Raw genomic sequence first — 24,443 nt, forward strand, 5'->3', positions numbered from 1 at the left:
GGATCTCGAGAGGGAACAATACTCACGTCAGCCGTTTTTGTGAAATATTGGGTGTGTTTTTTAACAAAGATACAACACTCCAGTATGTACATAGAGGTCAGTGTCAGAACATTTAATTTTCGGAATAGTGGACGACAGCTTTCTAACGGCCCAACCCCGCAAATAGCTCTTATACATTTTTTTTGAGCCAAGAATGCTCTATTCATACTTGTTGAATTGCCCCATAATAATATGGGTATCATTTAAGCTATCACCAATTTAATTAGTTTTGTGTTTCTTAAATAATAGGGTTTGTCCTCAAAATAGTAGAATTGTCACCAAAATGTAGTCACCAAACAATGCAAAATCTGTTCCACAATAAATCACCTAAAATCCTGAGATATAAGGTCTAGTACCAAATAAATGTTTTTGTATGTATTATAATAGGTGTGTCCTAATAAGTATTTAAGCAAACTAATTTAAAGAGATCACCAATAAATCATATTATGTTACTAAAAGTTAAAATAATCAATATTTATTCTTAAAAATAATAACCACTGAATAATCAGCTCTGGTTTAATAGCTGGCTAATGGTTAGCATAATTGATGATAAAACACTTAATTAAAGTTAAAATAACCAATATTTATTGTTAAAAAACTGAAATTGAAAAAAATTCACTGAATAATCAGCGCTGGTTTAGATTTCGAAGGGCGCCCCCTTTTTCTTTTCTGGCCGATAAGCACATTTTTTTGCTTCTGGTGGGGGGTTGGTCAGCTTTAAGCGTATGGCTAATCCGATAATATGTTTGCACATGTCAATTTTTAAAGCGCGCCAATTTGTCTCCGCCCATTTGATCATTTTTTCATTAAAATTATAAATTGATGTATTAAATTGATAACTAATACTATTAATTTATTATCTGAACGAAATAAAATGTTACTGTATTGGTGACAAAATATCAAATAAAAAGGAGTCGCAGTCAGGGATCAATAATCGATTTATTTGGTGACAGATCTACCATTCTGAGCACAGAGCTATTATTTAAGTAACAAAACTGTTATTATAAGAACGAAGTTTATATTCATGTAATGCAATATAATTTTGTTGGTTATCGATCTCTTATTTTACACATATATAAACATTAATTTGATAATTCATACCTGGGAACAATTTTTGTTTATCTGAGAACGAAAATATTTCGTGGTGATAGATCTATTTATTAGGTGATACAACTTGATGACAAATATAAATTTTGGTGATAGAAAATATAGTTCCCTAATATAAGTCCGTATCTTAGTATAGATGACACATAACCATGGTATGCAGTAAGAGCAATTTTTTCAGAACTTATGGTCGACGTAAGGCGAACACAAATTTGCTTATACCTACGCGAACAGAGATGATTATTATGTGAATTCCAATTACAATTGATGTCCCATATAGTGCCTAAAAATTTTATTTCATCAACTTCTTCCAATATAATCCATACTAATATTATAAATGCGAAAGTAACTCTGTCTGTCTGTCTGTCTGTTACTCAATCACGCCTTAACTACTGAACCAATTTGAATGAAATTTTGTATAGAGATATTTTGATACCCGAGAAAGGACATAGGATAGGTTTTATCCCGGAAATCCCACGGGAACGGGAACTATGCGAGTTTTCTTTGAAAGCTAGTGTCTTTATAATTAATTAAATTAATGTCACATTTTCTTTGTTTGTAATTATGGAACTGCATTACTTTCGTCGTTAAGTTAGCCGTCAAGTTGTTTATTTCTAACCAGTCAATTATTCTATTCAATGTCTTAGAACTTTAATATTTTAGAAGTTTTCGTAAATACATAGGTATAAAATATATATATAAATACAATTTTTATTGTGTAACTATTTATAATGTGTGTATAAATAAACGTTTTTTTTTTTCATTTTCATTTTCACACAAGCTCATAAATGCGGTTTAATAAAAACTGGGTAAAAGTCCACATTTACCTAAGTACTACATAAGTGTTCAATTATTTCAAACTATTTACTAAAATTCTCTAATTATTTTAGTATCATACCTATTTAGTGTTAAATAATGTACGTCTTAACTTCAGAACTCTATTGTATAAATAACGTATGTACCCAGTCAGCAAAATATTAACTCATGAAATTATTGTTTTTTTTTTTTTATTGGTAATAGGGAAGCGCTTGAGCACAATATCGCTTGATGTTAAGCTGAGATGTGGTCTAAGATGGAGCGCGCTTCCCTAGAAGGTACCTGTTCACTCTACGCTTGAAGACCCCCACATTGTACTCGTCGGGGAACAGTATTGTATGCTCAATGGTCCTCGATAAGTATGTCAAAATGTAGGTCAAAATTGAGTCTAAAGTCGCTTACATACACTCTTACAAACAGGTGAAGCTAATAAATGCGGATTAATAAAAACTGGCTAAGAGTCCACATTTACCTATTTAAGTAGGTACTTGAATAACCCACATCGACACACTAAGCATAAATAAAACAAACCTTGAATAAAATAATACTTTTGGTACGAAAATATTATAAATGTGTCTGCATATTTGTATTCACATTTAACATGATATTCAGACTCGATGATTAAACATTATTTGTTTCCCGTCAGTATGTCTGCCTTTTTATAAGACCGGCCGCGAGATAATCCTTAGAACGCCTCTCCTAGTCTTACTTACAACGACATTGAATACCAGATTCGAATAAATAAATAAATAAATGGTTGCTTGGAAGAAATTGCTGTTAAGCAATAAAGCCGCCAAATGCTTAGTATTTTATCCTGATTTTGTCAAACTTTGTGTGTACAATGAAGAGTATATAAGTAAATAAATAAATAAATAAATAAGTAAATGAATAAAATCGTTATTTTGACAAAATATAAATAAAAATATATTTCATAATTTAAATTATGTATTATGACAATCTAACTCTGAAAAATCTAACAAGATTTCATTCAACAACGGATAATATTCTAAACGTAAGTATTGAGGTCAGTAAGTCAAAAGTCAGTAAACCATCATTATGTTAATATACTTGAGTTCATCGACTCATCAATGAATGAAGATGAGTCATTGACCACAACATTGTGCCTCATCTTTCAAGATTCCACGTGCCTTTTAAACCGGTATTTTTATAATAACAATCAGTTGTATGTAGTTATTTTGTATATTTAATTGTATTATGTAATTATTTAATTCATTCACTTAATAGTATCAAGTATGAATTTTCGAAACGTATAATTACGAATGATAACAACACAGTATAGAGCATATTATGCTTAACTTTTTATCAAAGATTGTCTCTACAATGCATTTTAACAAGTAACATTTTTAACAGGATTAAACTGCCATTAATTTACCTTTTGCTTGAATATGAGATAATGAATAAAGGAAAGTAATTTATAATGTTGGCGTAACAGCAAACGTGCTGTCGAATAATGACCTAGTTTTAAGGTCAGGGATAACAAGCCGAATATTTAAGCCGGTTCCAATCATAGCTATTACAATATATTTTTTTATATTTTTTAACGGAGCCAAAGATTTATCAAGGCTTTATCTGTATAAGTGTTATGATTATCTTTAACAATATTCAATGCAGTTTATGATTTACTACTGACAACGAGTAATTCTAATGTATAAATCAAAAATATATAAAATACAGCTTTCCGCCAGCTTTGTCTTGAACCTAATAAATTATATACTAAAACCTTCCTCTTTAATCACTCTATCTATTAGAAAAACCACATCAAAATCCGTTGCGTATTTTTAAAGATTACATAGGGGCATAGGGACAAAGAAAGCGACTTTATTTTATACTTGTAGTGATGCATAATTTTTTCTGTTTCAGTAATTTAATACCCTACTACAAAAATAAGTAAATAATTATAATTTTTAATAAATATTTAATTAAATGAAATAAAACAAAAACGTAGTCTTTGTATTGTATCATGAAACCTTCTAATACATTAAAATCAAAGTCCGTCAGAATTAAAAAACTATGAATGACAAAACCTTAATAATATGTAGGTATGTAATAAATAACAACAGAAAGACTATATACATATCGTTTATTTCTTATTCTTTCATAGACATAGACATGGACATTGGACATATTCAATATAGTTGTGTTCACAAGTAAAAAGTATAAGTGGCACCCGTTTTAGGCTTAGTTCGAAGAACTAGCCTGTATATACAGGCACCAGCTTCTCCGTAAGTCATTTGAACTTTTAAAGACTCAATAAAAAATTAATCAGTAACCTGATAAAATAAGTTTTGCGTTAATTCCTTGACCTCGAACAACCTTTATTCAGCTGTCAGCAAATTATTTAGTTAAAGCCCACTTGGTCCCACGGACATTTATGAGAGCTGCACTCAATAATACTTTGATAATAAGAACGACGGCAGATTATTGAAAAATTCCACTATTGAAATATGAATAGGTACCCGTGTTCTAGGCACAGGTTCATTTTTTTCGTAATTCTTTTTTTAATTCCAATAAGGACTGAAATAATTTAAGTATGTACTGGAAAGAAAAAATAGGTAGGAAGGTACATATATCTCAAATTAACAATATAACTGTATGCTATTTTGTGACTAACAAGTACATAGTGATTTTATAGATATAGGTAAAGCAATGATAATCTTAAAAATAATGTTGCAATTTCACCAAGTTTTCAAACAAAATAAACATTAGTGATATACAAGCTGACGTAATTACGTGTGTTACTAATCTAGTTATCATGATGAAATACTATGAACAATAGTGTTATTATTAGAATTAATATTCAAACAAATCAATTAATCTCATGAAGTCATCTCTATTGTATGAATAAAGTTAATTATCGTTCAGTCGTTAACGAAAGCAGTGTTAAGAAGTTAAAAGTACCTACTGCGAAAGTACGTACACAATTGATTGTATTGATACCATTATAATGATTATTATGTAATATCCAAATTTCTCTTTCTGATTAGAATATCTATATATAACTGACAAGAACAACTTCCGGGCAACAGTTCCGATAGTGAAGTGCTGTGAAAATGTTTCTATTAGTAAGTTTTTTGAGCTAATACGGGCAATTATCAAATTACAATACGTACAGATTATTTTATTACAACTTATATAGACTAAAATTGAAAAGATTGTTCAACTAACGAAGTGTCTAACTAGTCTTTTAATTATATGTTCCAGATAATCAGTGTATGGATCATAACTCCAGTGAATTCCGAAACATTTGAAGCTATTTCATACCAAAGTTACAACAGATATGACGTGCCTTTATCTTACGCATTCAAATCAGTTCATGAACATGGAGTTCCGAAGCGAAACACCAATAACATACAATACGCACCGTTGGTTTTAAAGCCCAAAGATGAAATTAGAGATACAGACACGGATACGGTAGAAGACAATTACGAAGTTACTAATAGGTATGACAATGTTCGGAGTAAATTGGAGCCCCATGATTCTCAAGAAAGGATGAACTACAAACAACAGAAAATACCTGCCTTCGTGCCTGGATACAACTATCAATTGAAATCACCAAGGGTTATAGAAGATGAAAGAATATATAGCGAAAATAATTATAATGTAAGTTAATTTGATGCTCATTAAAGGTATTCAATTTTCAGGCATAATATAACTTCAATTTTAAAAACAATACACTAATTGCCAGGAAAACTCATATTTAATTTCATTTTCTACTAGCTTTCTATCAAGAACTATAAAGTTCTTAGCAATGACACAATTTTCTTAAACTTCTAGGATAATAATGACCCAGAACATCTCTTGAATTATAAGAAACCAGAAACAGAACAAAGAGGTCGCACGCCTTTCCCTCTGTTTGGAAATTCTAATAATAATTTCCCAGTAGCAGTGAATGTGGCACAGGAAATCAAACATGTCGATGTACCTCATAACAATCAAGTATATAGCAATGGAAACGGGTAAACTATGTTCTTTTTAATTTCTTATTATAGACACTTGTTTATTTAAGAGAACAAGAGGAATGTTAATGTTTTAAAACAGTGTGCGATATTACTATATAAGAATCCAAAGAATCCCTACTATGTGATTCTTACTTCGAGCTGTAGAACCAGATAATATATGTACATATTAAATTCTAAGCTTAAAAAATTACCCAAAATAACCAGTTAAATTTTTTATACTATTTACAGGAAAATAAGGACTCTTCCAACATTGGAAAATGACAATATTCAGCCCTATATGCTGGTTAAGACGCCGCGCCTCCATCTGAACGTAGCTCGCGCGTATCGCTTTATTCAAGGCCCCCATAAGGCGCCAGCCAAACTAAATGATTTTAAACTGCAAAATTTATCATCTCAAAACAAAATGAGTGATCGGAAAACATATTTGCAACCAGTCTCAAACAAGCATGTTCATCTTTTACATCGGGTCAAGTAAATAATATAAAATAATGTAATTAGAATGTAAGATAAATTATTATTTTTTAATAAAACAGAGAATTTAATGAACGTGTTGTTTGACTTCACCCATCAATAATTTATGTGACTTTCATCTAAGACGTGCATTAAACCATGCTGATTTCTTCGAAAGATTGGAAACGTATTCGCCACATGTACCCCAGGGCAAGGTCTATCACATAGAACTATGAGCCATTAGCTCATATATAATGATGCTTGAAACGTACCGAAATCATTCTTTGTGTGATCACAGTCAAGATACATTCAATATGTTCTCCAAAGTAAGTCAATCTAATAGTTATTTTTTTTTTTAGCCAAGTTAAAACATTCTACATAATGTAGAAGATATTAATTATAATTCAATTTTTTTCAGTTAGTAGCTCTGTGCGCATTCGCCGCCGTGGCCTCAGCTGGGCTAGTGCCCGCTGGCGTGCACTACTCCTCAGCTGCAGCCGTCTCCTCCCAGAGCATCGTCCGCCACGACCAGCCCCAGGCTAAGCTGGCCTACGCCGCTCCCGTCACCAAGCTCGCCGTCGCCACTCCCGCTGTGTACCACGCCGCCCCCGCCTCCGTGTACCACGCCGCGCCCGCTGCTGTGTACCAAACCGCTCCTGCCCAAGTGTACCACGCTGCCCCCGCCCCCGTCGCCTACCACGCCGCTCCCGTGCACTACGCCGCCCCCGTCGCTAAAGTCCTTGCTCAACCCGAGGAATTCGTGAGTAACATTCTTATAGATTCACAAAATTTACAATTGATAAATATCGATCACATGATCTCAACTCATTCTCTGTATTTCAGTCTCACCCCAAATACGATTTCTCCTACGCCGTGTCCGACCCTCACACCGGTGACGACAAACAACAGCAGGAGAGCCGCGACGGCGATGTTGTGAAGGGCTCCTACTCGTTCCATGAAGCCGACGGCTCCATCAGGACCGTGGAGTACACCGCTGACGACCACCACGGATTCAACGCGGTCGTGCACAACAGCGCTCCCACCGCCGCTCCTGTCGTCTACAAGCAAGCGGCTGCTCCCGTCTACGCCCACGCCGCTCCCGTCTACGCGCACGCCGCTCCCGCTCATCAATACTACCACTAAATGATAATAATTTAACAAAATGTTGATTAATTATTTATTGTAATATAAAGTAAAAATATACATATTGTCGTTTTACTTTAGGTTAATTTTTAAATAACATACTATGAAATATTATCTTTTACATATTATTTATTATGCATACCTCCTTCTATGTTGGAGAGATTGATATTGTAATTTATTCATAATGACGAATTGCGACAACACGAGTTCAAATGTAGATCAACCTTCAGATAATCGAACTTAATAATTGATGCTAGACCGGACAGATTGCTTCATAGATTCGCAAACAAGTCTCAATAGACTAGAGGTCTAAATCGAAAAGAAACATAATTTATACGCTGTATAATATGAAAAAAACTTTTACTACTATTAATTATTAAATTCCTATTTTTGGATAGAATGCATATATACCCAATTAAAATAAATTATGTATCACAAGCAAATCACATTCTCATAACCATAAGGTAAATAAACTACACGACGCATATAATATCTTAAATCAAATATTATGCATCATCAATGGTCAAGTAAAATTGTTCTATTCGTTTTTAATTTGCTCATTTACTTCCAACCACGTGTTACAAATCTATTATGATAGCCTATAATATGATACAGAAATATATATAGGTATTTATAAAAAAAAATCTCTTTGTCCCCACTTCAGTTCTTACAGCTTTCGATCTTCCTGCGGGCGTATCAGTCTTGCGTCATGTAATAGCAACATGAAATAGTAGTACATAGGTAGATATTTCACTTGCATTTGCGCGCAAACCCATACAATTAATTTGTAAGTTGTATGGTTTGTCTCAATCTAGATTGGCAACTGCGGCTGTAATTCCGTCAGGAGGAATATAGGTTAATATTGAAAAAAAAAATTCAAAAAATACCAAACTTCACTTAATTTGTATTCTTTAAGCGATTTTATTTATCCAAGTGAAAAATAGGCAAGGTTTCAATTGTTACATTTTGTATATTTATTTAGTTACGTACTTAAATTTCTCCAATCACTCAGGTAGGTTGTTCAAATATCAGGATAGTAGTAGTAGTACCTACATATTCGTATTATACTAATAGAAGTCCAAAATTAAAAATAATTTTGGTGCGTTCATGATATCTAGACTACAACAAAACGCTACGAATTCAGCACCCCCGCTCTTTGGCTAAAAACAGATAAACTAGAGATCTTGATACCTACCAAAAAAACAAATTATATCCGAATGGGCTTTATTCCGCTAAAATACACACTTTTATCCTCTTTCGCAAGGGAACGCATGCTGAATATCGGGATGAAATGAATCCAATATTGAATAAAAAATTAATAAGCCATACCATACCAAGACAACAATACCCAAATTACCAAGATTTATAATATTGTAAGTACATTATCTGTTAGGCAGGTGCCAGGCTGCGAGCGAGGCTGCTCGCTCTCTGGGTACCTTAGTACCCAGAGAGCGAGCAGCAAATGCATCGAGAAGCCTCGCGAAGCAAATGCATCGAGAAGCAGCTTGGTCAATGTGGATAAATAACTACATATAAAAAGATGAATGCCAAAACTATTGAAGGCTGCTTGCTATGTGATGGTCTGTGCAATAGTTTTGGCATACATCTTTTTACTTGTTTCAGGCAGCATGTTTATACTAAAAAAAGACGGGTTGCATTCCGGGAGTGCCGGAAGAAGTGAAAACTTGATTATTAACGTTCAGCATGTTTGATATTTTGGAATGGCATCCGTCTTACGCTTTTTCGATCAGGCCACGTGTCCTGACGCGAGTTTAAGATTTTATACCCAACGCCGCTAAAGAAGTTTTCACTTCAAAAAAACCAACCGACTTCAAAAACGGAAAAGTAAGAAATAAAAAAGATTTCACAGAAAGATTTGATATTATTAATTACTACATATTATTTATACTTATGTGCTATTTACCAAAAAGGTTTTATGTCGGTGCACGGGCTTAATACTAACTAAGTGCTTAGTGTTTGGCACCGAATTTAAACCTATTTAATATATATAGCACATATAAATAATATGTAGTAATTAATAATATCAAATCTTTTTTATTTCTTACTTTTCCGTTTTTGAAGTCGGTTGTTTTCAACGCAGTTATTTTTATTTAATACTTTTTAGTGTATTTTTCAACACGAATCAAACGATCCCAAACTCGATAAAGTTGAGTCAATATATTACTGAGTTCCTATGGCCACCTTCCGATTCCATCATCAAATCAGCTCCATGTCATGATAATGTTTCATCGCTATCCAATTTACATACCTACGTATATACGAAATTTCAGCTCAATCGGTTACCTGGAAGTGAATCAAAGTTACTTGCAACATTTACAAATACAGACAAAAATGCTCATAAAATAAAAACTATCTACTGGGCCTATCCGAAAAAAAAATTTTTGGGACCAATTCGACACCATCCCGCATCGAAAAAAAAAAGAATCACGTAAATCGGTTCAGAAACCTCGGAGTAATCGGTGTACAAACATAAAAACCTCCTCTTTTTTTTTGAAAGAATAACTTAAAACTACGGCAAAGTTTTAGAGCGTAGGTACCAAAATTTTGTTCTAAATATACAGAACATTTTTCAACCTATATCTTTATCGAATGTTGCCATTTATGTTTGTGCTTGCAAAACATGCATTTTGACGACAACAACTAATTTTATTTTATTTTCACATTAACTAAATATTCAATTGAGTGAATTTTATTTTAATAACAAAACAATTTTTTATATAGATTTGATTGTATTTCCTATTTCGATAACTGTAAATAAAATAGTAGATATCAATTTGTTGAAACAAAATACAATTAATGAATTAAGAAGATTGAACGATTCACTTTTATTACATTTACACCGAATGTTTTCTAATTGATTTTGCATTACTCACCTTTATTGATTTTTCTTTTCTTCTACTAAGTACTAAGTTTTTATTAAATACACTTTGTTATCCAACGCAATACCTAAAAGTAGTTGCAGGCGCGGTCACCTTTTCACTGGTTGTTAATTATTAATTGTAATGAAGAGTTTTTCCTACATAATTAATGTTTTGATTTTTACAATTTCAAACTTCCCTCTGCTTAAGATAGAAATAGAAAGCAAACAACTTTTCCTACAACTTGTAACTTGTTAAATTGAATTATTTCAGTGAAATATTATTTATTTCATTCTATAGAAGATTATGAATACAATATCCAAAAAATATGAAAGTAAATTAAGACACTAAATGACATAGGTTACAAGAGAGTAAGTATACCCTGCGGCAAGGTTTTTTATACTGATAAACTACAGACCGTGCAGCTAGTATAAAACAAGCTACCTAATCCGAAATAATACATTCTGACAACTAAATAGACACATTCAACATGTTCTCTAAAGTAAGTACCTACCTATAATAAAAATAAGTTGCAAAAAAACATGCATATTACAATATCTTTAAAACATATATATATAATTAATGTAAGTAGATAAAGATACTAAAATAAATAAAATTTTCAGTTGATAGCTCTGTGCGCATTCGCCGCCGTGGCCTCAGCTGGGCTAGTGCCCGCTGGAGTGCACTACTCCTCAGCTGCAGCCGTCTCATCCCAGAACATCGTCCGCCACGACCAGCCCCAGGCCTACGCCAACCCCGCTGTGTACCACGCCGCCCCCGCTGCCGTGTACCAAGCCGCTCCCGCCCAAGTGTACCACGCTGCCCCCGCCCCCGTCGCCTACCACGCCGCTCCCGTGCACTACGCCGCCCCCGTCGCTAAGGTCCTCGCTCAACCCGAGGAGTTCGTGCGTATCCCATTCATACACATTCACACAATTTGCAATTGCCAAAATATATCGATCACACGATCTTATCGCGTTTTCTGCATTCTAGGCTCACCCCAAATACGACTTCTCCTACGCCGTGTCCGACCCCCACACCGGTGATGACAAGCAACAGCAGGAGAGCCGCGACGGCGATGTCGTGAAGGGCTCCTACTCGTTCCACGAAGCCGACGGCTCCATCAGGACCGTGGAGTACTCCGCCGATGACCACAACGGCTTCAACGCGGTCGTGCACAACAGCGCTCCCACCGCCGCCCCCGTCGTCTACAAGCAAGCTGTCGCTCCAGTCGTCTACAAGCAAGCGGCCGCTCCCGTCTACACCCACGCCGCTCCCGTCTACGCGCACGCTGCTCCCGCTCACCAATACTACCACTAAAAAGTGACCAAATAATCGTTGATTAATTCTTATTTATTGTAATATAATGATTACAAAAACGAAACATGTCTTTGCTTAAAAATCCTTCTTACTTACTCCTATAAGATGACATGACTTACTGATTCCAATAGTTAACAAATTATTTTATATTAAAAAAAGAAAATAATGCATGTTTATACATTACTTACAGAGATCATACTTTCGAAAAGCTCATTAGCTAGTTACTTTATACTCTCAACTGAATTGTAACGAAAGCATTGTAAGGCTAACGCAATATATCCTGCTCGTAAAAGTTGTAAAGACAATCTTTAAATAGGAATTGCCTTGAATCTAGATTGTTTTAGAAACCTAAAAAAATTACAATTTCCATAGTTATGATAGTTGGTTAAAAATAACAATAACAATAAAACAATAATTTTATTTCCAAAATATAATAGGTACATAGAAATTAAGAAACCTTGCTCTCATACTTTTGATTCCCTGTGTCATGGGAACAAGTTTCTCCCATTTTATATTTTGTTCCTAATGTTAGAGAAAACTCTATTACATAAAGAAATCGCTTAAAAAATTAAAAAATAAAATAATCTGTCAAGTAGCACTTATTATAAAAGTTAATTAATATTAACATATTTTTTTAGGGCCGATTTTTCAACGCTTGGATAAAACTTATTTGTCGAATAATGTATAAAACTACCATTTTAAAAACGTATTCTAATTGCCCGTATTTGACAGTTTACGTGACATTTTAATATTATCGTGTAATACTTTATTGGACGGATAAGTTTTATCCAAGCATTGAAAAATCGGCCCTTAATAAAAGCAAACTTAACAATATCTTTAAATATAATAATTAAGCGCCGATTATTATCATTTAATGATAACATTTTTATATATGTATATTACATACACAATAAGTTAACTCTGGGTCAAAAAAATTTTCTGTCTTCGAGCGTAATAGCGTAACCTATGATAACATTTTTTTGAGGGTTTACGAAACTGACTTGCAGTTAAAAACACTGGTTGTTGTTATAAAAAAAATGGTTATTAGTATATTTATTAACTACTAGCGGTCCGCCCCGGCTTCGCCCGTGGTACATATTAACGTTTTCTCTACATAAGAACCATCCTCGTACTTCAAGGAATATAATAAAAAAAGAATTATCGAAATCGGTTCAGCCGTTCTCGAGTTATGGAATTACAACGAAAAGTGGCATTGATTTTTATATATTAGATTTTTGTTGATCAATTTAATTAGTATGTTATGAATTACCAGTGAAATTCATGTTTATTTTATTAAACTCAATAAATGTTTATTAAAGTTTTATAATAGAAAAAATGCCAAATCTGAAGAACAAATAACAATCTGAATCTCGAACAAAATGCTACCATTTTTCAGATTTTCAATTTTGCAGATCGCTATGACAAAATATCTATACATATAATAAATCTGTAGAAGGGTCAATTCTGTACATTGAAAATATGTATTGAAAAAATAAATAGCACTACTATAATAGTGTTACTGGATCGATACCAAACACAAAATTGTGATTAAAAAATTTTTTGTCTGTCTGTCTGTATGTGAAGACAACACGTGAAAAGTAACGGTTCGATTTCGATAAAACTTGGTATAATTATACCTTATTATCCTGGGCGTAAAAAAGGATACTTTTTATCCTGGAAATATACGTAGAAAAAAAAAATAATCTTAATTTTTCAGTTTTATCCTATACTTTGTTCTGTACTTGTACTTTGTTCTGTTCTGTAAAGTCTATACTTTGTTCTGTAGAACCGCGAACACACGTTGTGTATTATTACAGGCCTAGCCGTATTTGGGTCCAATAGATATTTATAAGATGTCATTGTCAGAGTTACTCAAAATGGAGAAATAAATCATCCACGCGAAGACCGACATCCGCGCGGACGGAGTCACGGGCGGAAGCTAGTATCTAATAATATCATGATTCTATCGTTCTTAATAACAAACCAAAAATTAGGATTCTGAATTCAAACCGCATACTTAATATCATTATTTGAAGCGATACATTTATTTGAAGTGAAAACGCACGCACCGGTAATCAGATTAAGAAATAAGAATCTAAATTCAGATTCTTGTCAAGACGTTGGTTCTGTTGACGCTATAATATTATAAGGAAAATTATGTATTTAATCTTCAAGACGATTTCCATTATAATATTATATAGTTTACTAGAATACTAAGTATATTATATTATTATTGTGCAATAAGTTATTGTATAACGTGATAATTGTGATTATACATGATACATGAATAAAATAACACAATGAACAGAAATGAATTGTTACAATATTTTTAAAACACATTTACTGTTAAAATTTGTACCTACATAAATATTATAAACGGCTACTTTAATTTTAAGTACTGTATGTACACACTTACATTTTCCTACGTCTTAATAGGAAGATAATCAATAATTTGTACCAATAAAATGCATTAATTTGTACTTAATAGTATATTTCAATAAATAGGATTTCATCAATGCATCATTTAGTGGTAGTATTGGTGAGCGGGAGTGGCGTGCGCGTAGACGGGAGCGACAGCTTGCTTGTAGACGACTGGAGCAACAGCCTGCTTATAGACGACGGGGGCGGCGGTGGGAGCGCTGTTGTGTACGACCGCGTTGAAGCCGTTGTGGTCGTCAGCGGAGTACTCCACAGTCCTGATGGAGCCATCGGCTTCGTGGAACGAGTAGGAGCCCTTCACGACATCGCCGTCGCGGCTCTCCTGCTGTTGCTTGTCATCACCGGTGTGGGGGTCGGACACGGCGTAGGAGAAGTCGTATTTGGGGTGAGCCTGGAACGCAGAAAACGCGATAAGATCGTGTGATCGATATATTTTCACACTTGTAAATTGTGTGAATGTCTATGATTGGGATACTCACAAACTCCTCCGGTTGAGCGAGGACCTTAGCGACGGGGGCGGCGTAGTGCACGGGAGCGGCGTGGTAGGCGACGGGGGTGGGGGCAGCGTGGTACACTTGGGCGGGAGTGGCTTGGTACACGGCAGCGGGCGCGGCGTGGTACACAGCGGGAGCGGCGTAGGCCTGGGGCTGGTCGTGGCGGACGATGTTCTGGGAGGAGACGGCCGCAGCTGAGGAGTAGTGCACTCCAGCGGGCACTAGCCCAGCTGAGGCCACCGCTGCGAATGCGCACAGAGCTACCAACTGAAAATAAAATTCATAAGTATTTCAATTTCCCGAATGAATGTTTAAGAATTTTTTTTTATAGATATTGGCAAGCAACTAATAACTTTTTGGCGTTGGCATTAACATTTACTATCCACACTTACTTTAGAGAATATGTTGATTGTATCTGTTTAGGTGTCAGAATGCATTATTTCAAAATAAGTAGCCAGTTTTATACTTGCTTACTGATCCACAGTTCTCTAGTGCGTCATGCAAAACCTTGCTCCGGGCTACGGTCGTGTAACCTATGCCATTCATAAAATTACTTTCATGAGTATTTCTTTCACGCACATTATTCAAAACTTATTTTAAAGTTTTAAGTAGGTACTATGTGTTCCAATGTTAAATTAGTTACTTTACATTACTTAATGAGTTTTAATAACTATTTAACAGCATGAAATAATGTAAGTTTAAAAAAAAAATAATTTGGCAATTTTTTATAAAAATCTATTCAGTCACGTTATAATGATTTTACGATGTATTTATAAAAAGGAAAATAAAGTCCGCAAAAAAGTCATTGTATAGAAATCAATTTTATTTTTGTTCATCACCCACACTCAAATGATGTTGAAATTTCAATCAATTATGATTTCTCCAGAATATTTTCACTTATTTTTTTTTCTTTTTTATAATTTAATGTTCATCAGTTCGTTCTTATAAATTAAAATTTAATTAATTAAATGAAAATGTTCTTTTAAAAAAAATTAAATATCTCTGGTAATGTAAAATTGTTCGTTTTATACTTAGCACGACTAGTGTTATACGTAGAGACACGGCCTTTATCAAAGTATTTAATTTCCAAAAATGTCCATATTATTTATTTTCACACAATAATTTCAAATTATCCTTGAAGTTTTAAAAGCGCGTTCGCAAATGCCTTCGCAAATGCCTTCGCAAATGTCCTCGCAAATGCCCTCGCAAATGCCCTCGCAAATGCCTTCGCAAATGTCCTCGCAAATGCCCTCGCAAATGCCCTCGCAAATGCCCTCGCAAATGCCCTCGCAAATGCCTTCGCAAATGCCTTCGCAAATGCCTTCGCAAATGCCTTCGCAAATGCCTTCGCACACGTTACAGCACACGTTACGCAACACAGCCGCCGGCCGTGCCACCGGCATTTGAGGTTCGAAGACCTGGATATGACTTTGGGTACATACAGTTGCTAGTTACATATTATTTTTTTATTGTTGCCCCACCTTGACCCCATGGCTAGCTACGCCCATGTGAAAGACACTCCTAAATTAGTGAACTCGATAGCTTTGAATGGTGAAAAACAATTAATAGTAATTTTTAGGCAAAATATAAGTCGATCCACAAATGCAATGTTTGTGACACTCAACGGCTAATAAGTGCAGTCGGAGTAAACTTTATTTTGTTTTCTTTATTAAAACGAAATATTGTACAGTAGATAAGCGTCCCTGTTATTCCTTTTTCCTGTCGGCTGCTCACTGACACTGGTGCTCAACTCATTCATAAAAATCCAGTTATATCAATATACTTAGCTATTTTTGTTTATGTTGTTTAATTACAATAATTGGAATTGATCCCACAAAGAAAATTATTAAATCTTACATTTTATATTTAATACAACGGTACACGTTGGTTTCTTTGCAAAAGCAATTCGTAAGAGTGGGTGAAGATAAAGCATAACGTTATTTTTGTCCAACAACAATACGATAAAAAGGCAAACAAGCACATAAGTCAACATCTACAATCATTCTTTGGATGCACCCGTCGCGTTGGTGGCCTAGTTAGTTAGGACCTTGCTATATCTACACTAATATTATAAAGAGGAAAACTTTGTTTGTTTGTTTGATTGTAATGAATAGGCTCATAAAGTACTGGACCAATTTTAAAAATTCTTTCACCATTCGAAAGCTACATTATCCACGAGTAACATAGGCTAGGTTTTATCCCGGAAATCCCACGGGAACGGGAACTATGCGGGTTTTTCTTTGAAAACGCGGGCGAAGGCGGAAAGCTAGTCCATTATAACGAATTTGAACTGAACTTTTAACATTTTTTTTACTAAATTCTCATTACCATTATAATTAATCACAAGGAATGATGATAATATTTAAAAAAATTGTCAAAATGCCTAAAAATTATTAATTTCATATTTACTCTTTATGATGTTTCCATTATGCATAAAATATTTAATTATAATGGTAATGAGAATTTAGTAAAAAAAATGTTAAGTTCAGTTCAAATTCGTAGAGGAATTCTTGTGTTCGACGGGATGGATTTAGCTGTCACACTCACACTCAACAATAATTTTCGTTCATTTATATACAATTCATAAACTTTTTGAAGTTTTGTTTGTCTCTCTGGGGATTTGAAGTTGAATCGCAATGATATAATTGTCATCACAAACAAGTATACAACATAGTTATGAATCCAACCCCAACCCTCTGTGTTGGGTTGAGTAATAGCGCTCCGCTGGCCTCAGCAAGACAACCGGATCTCATAATAATTGTATTAAAATTTTAAGACATTTACATTAATAACTCAGAATCGTTCAGATGTATTAAATAAGTTTTTTTTTTTTTTTAATTCCATTCGCTCTCCGAAAAGTTGAAATGAAACTACATATTATCACCAAATGAATGCTCCATGCGGTATACAAAATATTGTGATAAAATATCATTCATAGAATAAAACAAAGATAAATCTATTTGTACTTTATATTTACAATAAATATTTTATTTGTTTATATTAATATTTAGTGGTAGTATTGATGAGCGGGAGCGGCGTGCGCGTAGACGGGAGCGGCTTGGGTGTAGACGGGAGCAGCCGCTTGCTTGTAGACTACGGGAGCGACTGCTTGCTTGTAGACTACGGGAGCGACAGCTTGCTTGTAGACTACGGGAGCGACAGCTTGCTTGTAGACTACGGGAGCGACAGCTTGCTTGTAGACGACGGGGGCGGCGGTGGGAGCGCTGTTGTGCACGACCGCGTTGAAGCCGTTGTGGTCGTCAGCGGTGTACTCCACGGTCCTGATAGAGCCATCGGCTTCATGGAACGAGTAGGAGCCCTTCACAACATCGCCGTCGCGGCTCTCTTGCTGTTGCTTGTCATCACCAGTGTGGGGGTCGGACACGGCGTAGGAGAAGTCATATTTGGGGTGAGCCTAGAATGCAGAAAATGTGATAAGATCGTGTGATCGATATATTTGGTCAATTGTAAACTGTGTGAATGTGTATGAATGGGATACTCACGAACTCCTCGGGTTGAGCAAGGACCTTAGCGACGGGGGCGGCGTAGTGCACGGGAGCGGCGTGGTAGGCGACGGGGGCGGGGGCAGAGTGGTACACTTGGGCGGGAGCGGCTTGGTACACGGCAGCGGGCGCGGCGTGATACACGGAAGCGGGGGCAGCGTGGTACACAGGGGGAGCGGCGACGGCAAGCTTGGCGACAGGAGCGGCGTAGGCCTGGGGCTGGTCGTGGCGGACGATGTTCTGGGAGGAAACGGCTGCAGCTGGGGAGTAGTGCACTCCAGCGGGCACTAGCCCAGCTGATGCCACCGCTGCGAATGCGCACAGAGCTACCAACTGAAAATTACGCAATTTGATATTAATTTTACTGTTATTTTAACTAAAAAAAAACTAAAAAAATATTTTTATGTTACCACCCAACTCACTTTAGAGAACATGATTATAATTCCTGATCCGAATGTAGAATGATTCTTTTTTAACAGCACACTCATTATATACCTACCGTTCAGTCATATTATCTGGTATCAACATGAGTTACCTTGCCGCGGGGCATTTTAATGGAATCTATTACAAGCCACGGATTACTTTCATTGACATGCCTACGCATGACGAATTTATTAGGTATTTCATTTTAATAAACCTTAATTTGAATACAGCTTTTTCAGTTTTTATATTTTAATTCCTTTATATTATTATCTAAGACTAAAAATCTTACCGCTGTAATTTCGTTGCTATTCTTATTTTGTAAACATTATTGTAAATGTGTTAATGTTAATTGGCGTTATTATAAATTGATTATAATTTTTTTGGAGGTCACTTAATTTATTTTTAAAATTAAAAAATAATAATTAAACACTAACTCATGCCATTTAGTACTTATTCCTTTATTTCATAAAATATCGTACGTGAGATTAGAAATAATTATTTTACATACTAGTATTCTTATTAAGATTGATTATTAATCTTTATTGTAATTTGTAGATACTAATATTGAAGTAGCAAGGAATGGACAATCCAAATAATTTTGTAGTGTACCTACATTTGTACAATAATTTCTTTGTTTATATTTTATTTATTTATTTATTTCTTCGTAATCATACAGCATTACAGTCTTAGATTACAGTAAATAACATTTCTTAATATATTGATACAGAACTATGAGCCAATTAAGATTACAAAACAAGATACTTACAGCTAGATAAAGGAGTTATTTTTTAAATGACATACCAGGAAGGAGTGTTTTCCATGTTTTGGTGAATTATATAATACAGTAAGAATGGTTAATAAATAATAATTAAACAGTAAAATCTGAAATCTCCCTTTGTGTGAGTGTGTGTATGTGTGTGTGAGTGTTAGTGTGATGTGAATGTGTGGTTGTCTGGACTTGCGTGTTAGTACTAAAGCCGAATTGTATGTGAATTTTGTTAATTTCTTTTATAAATCTTTGCTTTGATAAAAGGAAAATATCTAGTTCTTTATAGTCTTTATTGTTTATATGAGAAATTCTACACATAATTCGATTCTTTGCGTAATTACTACTAGAGTTAGGAGTTTAAACTAATATAAACTTCTAATATAAAAATATTTACTTTATTGATACTTCAAACGGCTTATGAATTGTTTTGATATAACCATAAAAATGTTTAACAAACAAACACAAACACAAACACGAACACGAACACGAACACGAACGAAGGAACGTTCGTGTTCGTGTTCGTGTTCGTGTTCGTGTTCGTGTTCGTGTTCGTGTTCGTGTTCGTGTTCGTGTTCGTGTTCGTGTTCGTGTTCGTGTTCGTGTTCGTGTTCGTGTTCGTGTTCGTGTTCGTGTTCGTGTTCGTGTTCGTGTTCGTGTTCGTGTTCGTGTTCGTGTTCGTGTTCGTGTTCGTGTTCGTGTTCGTGTTCGTGTTCGTGTTCGTGTTCGTGTTCGTGTTCGTGTTCGTGTTCGTGTTCGTGTTCGTGTTCGTGTTCGTGTTCGTGTTCGTGTTCGTGTTCGTGTTCGTGTTCGTGTTCGTGTTCGTGTTCGTGTTCGTGTTCGTGTTCGTGTTCGTGTTCGTGTTCGTGTTCGTGTTCGTGTTCGTGTTCGTGTTCGTGTTCGTGTTCGTGTTCGTGTTCGTGTTCGTGTTCGTGTTCGTGTTCGTGTTTGTGTTTGAGTTCGAGTTCGAATTTGAATTTGAATTTGAATTTGAATTTATGTTCGTGTTCGTGTTCGAGTTCGTGTTCGTGTTCGTGTTCGTGTTCGTGTTCGTGTTCGTGTTCGTGTTCGTGTTCGTGTTCGTGTTCGTGTTCGTGTTCGTGTTCGTGTTCGTGTTCGTGTTCGTGTTCGTGTTCGTGTTCGTGTTCGTGTTCGTGTTCGTGTTCGTGTTCGTGTTCGTGTTCGTGTTCGTGTTCGTGTTCGTTGTTCGTGTTCGTGTTTGTTGTTCGTGTTCGTTGTTCGTGTTCGTTGTTCGTGTTCGTTGTTCGTGTTCGTTGTTCGTGTTCGTTGTTCGTGTTCGTTGTTCGTTGTTCGTGTTCGTTGTTCGTGTTCGTTGTTGAACACGAACACGAACAACGAACAACCAACACGAACAACCAACACGAACAACGAACACGAACAACGAACACGAACAACGAACACGAACAACGAACACGAACAACGAACACGAACAACGAACACGAACACGAACACGAACACGAACAACGAACACGAACACGAACAACGAACACGAACAACGAACACGAACAACGAACACGAACAACGAACAAGAACAACGAACACGAACAACGAACACGAACAACGAACACGAACAAAGAACACGAACAACGAACACGAACAACGAACACGAACAACGAACACGAACAACGAACACGAACAACGAACACGAACAACGAACAACAAACACGAACAACGAACACGAACAACGAACACGAACAACGAACACGAACAACGAACACGAACAACGAACACGAACAACGAACACGAACAACGAACACGAACAACAAACACGAACAACGAACACGAACAACGAACACGAACAACGAACACGAACAACGAACACGAACAACGAACAACGAACAACGAACACGAACAACGAACAACGAACACGAACAACCAACCCGAACAACGAACACGAACAACGAACACGAACACGAACAACGAACAACGAACAACAAACAACGAACACGAACAACGAACACGAACAACGAACACGAACAACGAACACGAACAACGAACACGAACAACGAACACGAACAACGAACACGAACAACGAACAACGAACAACGAACAACGAACACGAACAACGAACAACGAACACGAACAACCAACACGAACAACGAACAACGAACAACGAACACGAACAACGAACAACGAAACCTTATTAAAGGTACTCACTTCCTTAGATGCTCCCTATGTTCTTTAGCGTATGACTTGCAGTGCGCTGGAACCAACAATAAGAGATTTTATGCCATGTTACCTGAAAAGAAGTCTTCTTGGAAATGTCCAGCATGTCTTAGCCAGCGACCCAAACTTGATAACACCAACACAGTCAGTCGCTTACGTCCACAGAGTACTTTTTTATATATGAGAAACTTACGTCAGTGTGAAGCGTACGTGTTTGATCAAGCGGGTTACAAATTAAATTCAAATCTAATTGAAATAGTATATCTTGTTGGAAGTTTTTATTAGTGGTGCTTAAGTTATCAAAAACAATCTGATTTGTGGACGAATACGCGTTATACATCACGATTTATTATTAAAATTAACATTGGAAACTTTTTGCGTAAAAGTGATAAAAGTGGTTAACGGTATATTAAAAACAAAAGTTACAAATTAACATTGTCATCTATCGTGACGATTTACCAGATACAATAAGAAACATAATTTCGTTGAAAATTACAAGACACTCGTAGCTCTGTACAAAGTGAACTGGACTTAGAACAGTTAGTAGGAAGATCGATCCTGACAGGGGTCATATTATCAGAAATATATTACTATATTTTTTTTTTCTTAATTACTTAAATTTTCCAATCATTATGAAGTTTGCCTGTTGCAAAGCTACAACAGAAGGCAGCGCTGGGATTTTATCTTGCCCTCATTGTAAACGAAATTATCATATTGCATGTTTGTTCCCAACTGACAAAAAGAAACAATTGACAAGCGAATTAAAAAAAAATGGTTTTGCCCTGAATGTTCCACTCATAAGTCAAGATCTCTGAATACTGAAAATACCCCAGTACGCTCATGCGCTCAATTGTTACAACGAAGTCCTGATAACATTACAACACGTAGAGGTGGCACATCTTTTAAATCCCCTATCGCTGTGAATAATAATGCATTATCAGCTGACTCTATTCGAGAGATTATATCCGAATAGATGGAAAAGCTGCGGCGCTCACTGGAATCATCAATTATGAATAGGATTTCGTAAGATTTAAATTGTATAAAGCAAGAAATTATTAGTTTAAAAGACAGTATCACATTTATAAAAAGCAGATATGATGATTTCAGCAAAACTATTTCAACGCTTGAAAAAATTAATAATTCTAAGGGCCGATTTTTCAATGCTTGGATAAAACTTATCCGTCCAATAAAGTATTATACGATAATATTAAAATGTCACGTAAAATGTCAAATATGGGCAATAAGAATACGTTTTTAAAATGGTAGTTTTATACATTATTCGACGAATAAGTTTTATCCAAGCATTGAAAAATCGGCCCTAATTCGTAATTCTGCACTAAGCCTTGTGAGAAGCATGAACGCTCTTAACTAAAAACTAAAATAATTCAAAAACACCGGAGTTTTTAAAACAACGCCCTCTAGATGTAATAATTGAAAATCGATAGTTTGCTGTTTCCATAGTTCTAAAATTGGTCACTAGTGGTGCTTTTAAAGCTGCAAATTAAATAATAAGCTCAAATCAGAGCGCCATCTAGTAATAGTCTGAAATTACGGGGTACGATCTCTAGTATGACCATTATCAGTCCTTTTAGATTATATTCGTCCATGGTTTCACTAACTCAGTGATAACAAAAATAAGTAACGGTAATGAGGTCGACGCAATCTACACTGATTTAAGTAAGGCCTTTGATACAGTGAATCACCATCTGCTAATTTTATTTTTTTATTTTATTTTATTTTATTAGTTTCCAAACAGCTTATACAACAATATAACATACAAATTATAAAAGTATAATTTAAAAAGTTCTATGCATAAACCTATTATATGGATACACAAAATATGTTTAGTATGAAAGATGGCACTTCAAAATACTGTTACCATAACAATAAAACATAGAAAAACAGAATCAAAGGAATGCTTATAACAAGATTCGACATAAATCCGCATGTTTCAATTGCTACGCAGAGCAGTAAGTATTAAGCGACGAAAACTGGCTAGACTATTTGAAAATATGTCAATTGTGTTATCTTTATTAACTATTTCGTTATAACTTCGGCATAACCTATATACTGGGTTATTGTACGAAATGCATAAGCGAGTGGCGGGTATATAGAAAGGTTTAGGGTTCCGAGTGACACGAGCGTTACAATACAAAGAGAATTTAGAAAGCATATCGGTGTGAATTAGGTTATTGATAATTTTAAACATATAAATTAAATCAATGAATTTACGTCGCATTTCAAGAGAATCCAAATTGAAATATTTAAGTCGAACGTCATAGGTGGGCAAGGATCTCCTAAGGTGTTCACGATAGCATAGAGAACGTAGGAATCGTTTTTGTACCGATTCGAGCTTGTCGATATGTGTTTTGTAGAATGGAGACCACACTGATGAGCCATATTCAAGGGTGCTACGGACCAGAGATTTATAAAGAATTAGGGCACTATTTTTATTTTTGAAAGATCTGGACATTCGTAATATAAAACCTAAATTTTGATTGGCTTTTTTGACAGTAGATTCGACATGATCGATAAATGATAAGCTTTTATCGAATGTCACCCCTAGATCACGTATGGATTCTTTACGACCTATGATAATATTTGAAATTTGATACGAAAAGTTAATACTGTTTACTTTTTTAGTAAATGTGACAACATGACACTTAGAGGTGTTTAATTTCATTAAATTTCTCTCACACCAGGCATGAAGAGCAATTAAGTCTTCTTGAAGTAACCGACAGTCAGCAATATTTTCGACTTTTCTATATAGTTTAAGATCATCCGCATAAAGTAGACATTTACTACCTATATTAAATCGTAAGGGTGCATCATTTATAAAAACCGCGAACAAAAGAGGGCCAAGATGGGAACCTTGGGGAACACCGGAAGGAACAGAAAAG

The 24,443-nt window shown here is 35.3% G+C and overlaps 3 protein-coding genes across 3 annotated transcripts; 2 read left to right on the forward strand and 1 right to left on the reverse strand.

Moving 5' to 3' along the window:
* Nucleotides 1-4,850: 4,850 nt before the first annotated feature.
* Nucleotides 4,851-6,464, forward strand: LOC123692255. Its single transcript, XM_045636979.1, has 4 exons — nucleotides 4,851-5,042; nucleotides 5,182-5,580; nucleotides 5,755-5,936; nucleotides 6,168-6,464. The coding sequence occupies exons 1-4, from the start codon at nucleotides 5,031-5,033 to the stop codon at nucleotides 6,412-6,414; spliced, it is 840 nt and encodes a 279-aa protein (XP_045492935.1). The 5' UTR covers nucleotides 4,851-5,030; the 3' UTR covers nucleotides 6,415-6,464.
* A 223-nt stretch (nucleotides 6,465-6,687) lies between these two features.
* On the forward strand, nucleotides 6,688-11,733 carry LOC123692630 (extensin-1-like). Its single transcript, XM_045637393.1, has 6 exons — nucleotides 6,688-6,715; nucleotides 6,808-7,149; nucleotides 7,233-7,530; nucleotides 10,891-10,913; nucleotides 11,035-11,316; nucleotides 11,405-11,733. The coding sequence occupies exons 1-6, from the start codon at nucleotides 6,704-6,706 to the stop codon at nucleotides 11,729-11,731; spliced, it is 1,284 nt and encodes a 427-aa protein (XP_045493349.1). The 5' UTR covers nucleotides 6,688-6,703; the 3' UTR covers nucleotides 11,732-11,733.
* A 2,511-nt stretch (nucleotides 11,734-14,244) lies between these two features.
* On the reverse strand, nucleotides 14,245-18,629 carry LOC123692633 (extensin-1-like). The gene is made up of 5 exons (XM_045637395.1): nucleotides 18,590-18,629; nucleotides 18,168-18,500; nucleotides 17,681-18,079; nucleotides 14,650-14,931; nucleotides 14,245-14,561 (listed from the first exon to the last, which is right to left on the reverse strand). Exons 1-5 carry the CDS (start codon nucleotides 18,599-18,601, stop codon nucleotides 14,256-14,258), a joined length of 1,332 nt encoding a protein of 443 aa, XP_045493351.1. The 5' UTR covers nucleotides 18,602-18,629; the 3' UTR covers nucleotides 14,245-14,255.
* Nucleotides 18,630-24,443: the final 5,814 nt, after the last annotated feature.

The sequence above is a fragment of the Colias croceus genome, chromosome 6 (genome assembly GCF_905220415.1).
Source record: "Colias croceus chromosome 6, ilColCroc2.1".
NCBI lineage: Eukaryota > Metazoa > Arthropoda > Insecta > Lepidoptera > Pieridae > Colias > Colias croceus.